Source organism: Primulina huaijiensis, unplaced genomic scaffold (assembly GCF_012295235.1).
Source record: "Primulina huaijiensis isolate GDHJ02 unplaced genomic scaffold, ASM1229523v2 scaffold207384, whole genome shotgun sequence".
Taxonomy (NCBI): Eukaryota; Viridiplantae; Streptophyta; class Magnoliopsida; order Lamiales; family Gesneriaceae; genus Primulina; species Primulina huaijiensis.
In genome coordinates, this window is record NW_027354843.1 from 662 (window position 1) to 2,775 (window position 2,114).

Genomic DNA, 2,114 nt, shown 5'->3' on the forward strand with positions numbered 1-2,114 from the left:
AATTAAGCTCGTTGCTAAACGTGATATTCATGCCTGTGGGATTATGATAAGACTGCTAGTCCATCAATTAAACCCAAAGTCAACACCAAATTGTTTTGTTTTTTCTGTGTGTGTGTGTGAGAGCAATTTATCAGGCCTGTTCCATTTCAACCCGAGTAAACTTTCAGCATATTTAAGTTTCTATATATCTGGCATTTGATAGTCGGATTTTGGAGAAAATAACAAACAAGAAGGTATAATTCCCGCTGCTTGAGCATAACAATAGATTATTTAATCCGTAATCATTAAAAAGAAATGAACCAAGTGTACTCACAACAGACAACTCATTGATGAATCGAATCTTCACCTTCATTTGATTTCTTATTTTATATAAGAAGCCATTAGCTCAAAAGCAATGGCAGCATTGTTCGAACAAGCAACAGCAACAAAGAACGCCCAAACTGCAACACAAATTTCAAACATGATCCACCCATCATATGATAAACAAGCATAGATATCTACGACAGATATAGTGATAGAAGAACAAAATTTTCAAAGAACCGGAGACGGTGTCCATTTTGTTTAGATTGATTTGGTATCTCAAAAAAGGATTAGAGCAGGGATAACTGCAGACATGTTCCTAGTTTTTTTGGCCATCGAGTTAAAAAGACAATCACAAGCACATGAATGATGATGATAGGAGAGGAAATAGAATTGAAGCAACCACAGAATTGGGCCAATTTTCTCATCGATTTTACTCACCATTTACAGCTAAACACAAACAGAAGGGCAACGCAAACTCAAAATAAAAGAAGCAATGTTGCAAACACATCCTTCTCTCAATACTCAGCGTCGACCAAAAGGAAGGGAAAAAACGAAAATTGAAGGAGATTTGGTGATCTAGCAAAAATTTAAGGTTAGGTATATAAACGGTGATCAAGATTTAAATTCGTAGTGCCCGTCAGATTAAAATTCCATAAACGACGGCATACATACCAGCCTTTGAGAAATGAAGAGCAGCCAGAGTCCTCATGGTGCTGATGATGATGGTGCCGAGGTGGCAGAGGAGGAGGATAGTCATTGTTGAAGTAGCCCTGATAACCAGGAGGAGGGGGTGGCGGAGGTGGGTACCCCTCCCTGAAATACCCTGGCGGTGGTGGCTCCGCCGAGGGGTGTCCCCACGGCGGCGGCGGATGTTGCAACCCTGAATTCAATCCGTATTCCACAAAAAATTAACCGACATTTATTCTAAATGTCACGATTATAATTAGCAAAGCCACAGTTGAAAACTTGCCTGGTGGAGAATAGGGACCATGATGGACGTGCTGGTAACTCATAATTCACAGATTGTGGAGCTGTGTGAATTCACAAGAGAACGGCCCAAACTTTGACCCAATATTTATTATATATATAAACACGACGAAATGAAATGACACCTAATTTTCTTCAATAAAAGAGGATAAGCTTCCAGTCTATTCGAGGCAGATCCGAGGCGGAGCCCAGTTAAAGATATTTTTATACACGTAGCCCACTGCGTTGGCATCCAGAACCCAGCGGCACGTATGGGCATCGCGTTGTATTTAATACGTGTCACATTTTCAGCTACATGGTTTCGTGACGAGTACGTTTCTCTAGCAGTATATAGAATTCATCATATCCACAATTGGAGCAGGTGTACATGTTGAAGTGTCGGTCCATATATCATTTATTATTATTATTATTTAATTGTTGAAAAGTTAACACGGCTAAGTATCAACTTCTTCCTGCTTAAGCAAGAAACATATATAAACAGAGAACTTCTTTGTCTCGATGATTATTCGTATTGTCATATAATCTCCATAGATCATCAGAAAACCAATATTCATCGAACTCGATTCTGTCCCTTTGAGTTTTAGACCATGGCTAGCACAAATGAAGATCGCATAGCTAAAGAATCACAGCCTCGTGAAGCCACCGCCTCATCTGCCACTGAAACTACGCTGCCTGCGGGGGGAGAAGTCAGGAAGGGGGAAGATCAAAAAACTACTGAATTCGAACATCGTGAAGCCTCCGGCTCATTCACGCCACAGCCACACGCACAGCCACACCCACAACCACAGCCACACCATAACCCACAGCCACAGCCACAGCCACAG

At 41.1% G+C, this 2,114-nt stretch overlaps 1 protein-coding gene across 1 annotated transcript; it reads right to left on the reverse strand.

The window, feature by feature from the left end:
- Positions 1-217: 217 nt before the first annotated feature.
- On the reverse strand, positions 218-1,486 carry LOC140966616 (uncharacterized). Its single transcript, XM_073426874.1, has 3 exons — positions 1,274-1,486; positions 976-1,183; positions 218-440 (listed from the first exon to the last, which is right to left on the reverse strand). Exons 1-3 carry the CDS (start codon positions 1,292-1,294, stop codon positions 361-363), a joined length of 309 nt encoding a protein of 102 aa, XP_073282975.1. The 5' UTR covers positions 1,295-1,486; the 3' UTR covers positions 218-360.
- Between the last annotated feature and the right edge of the window lie 628 nt (positions 1,487-2,114).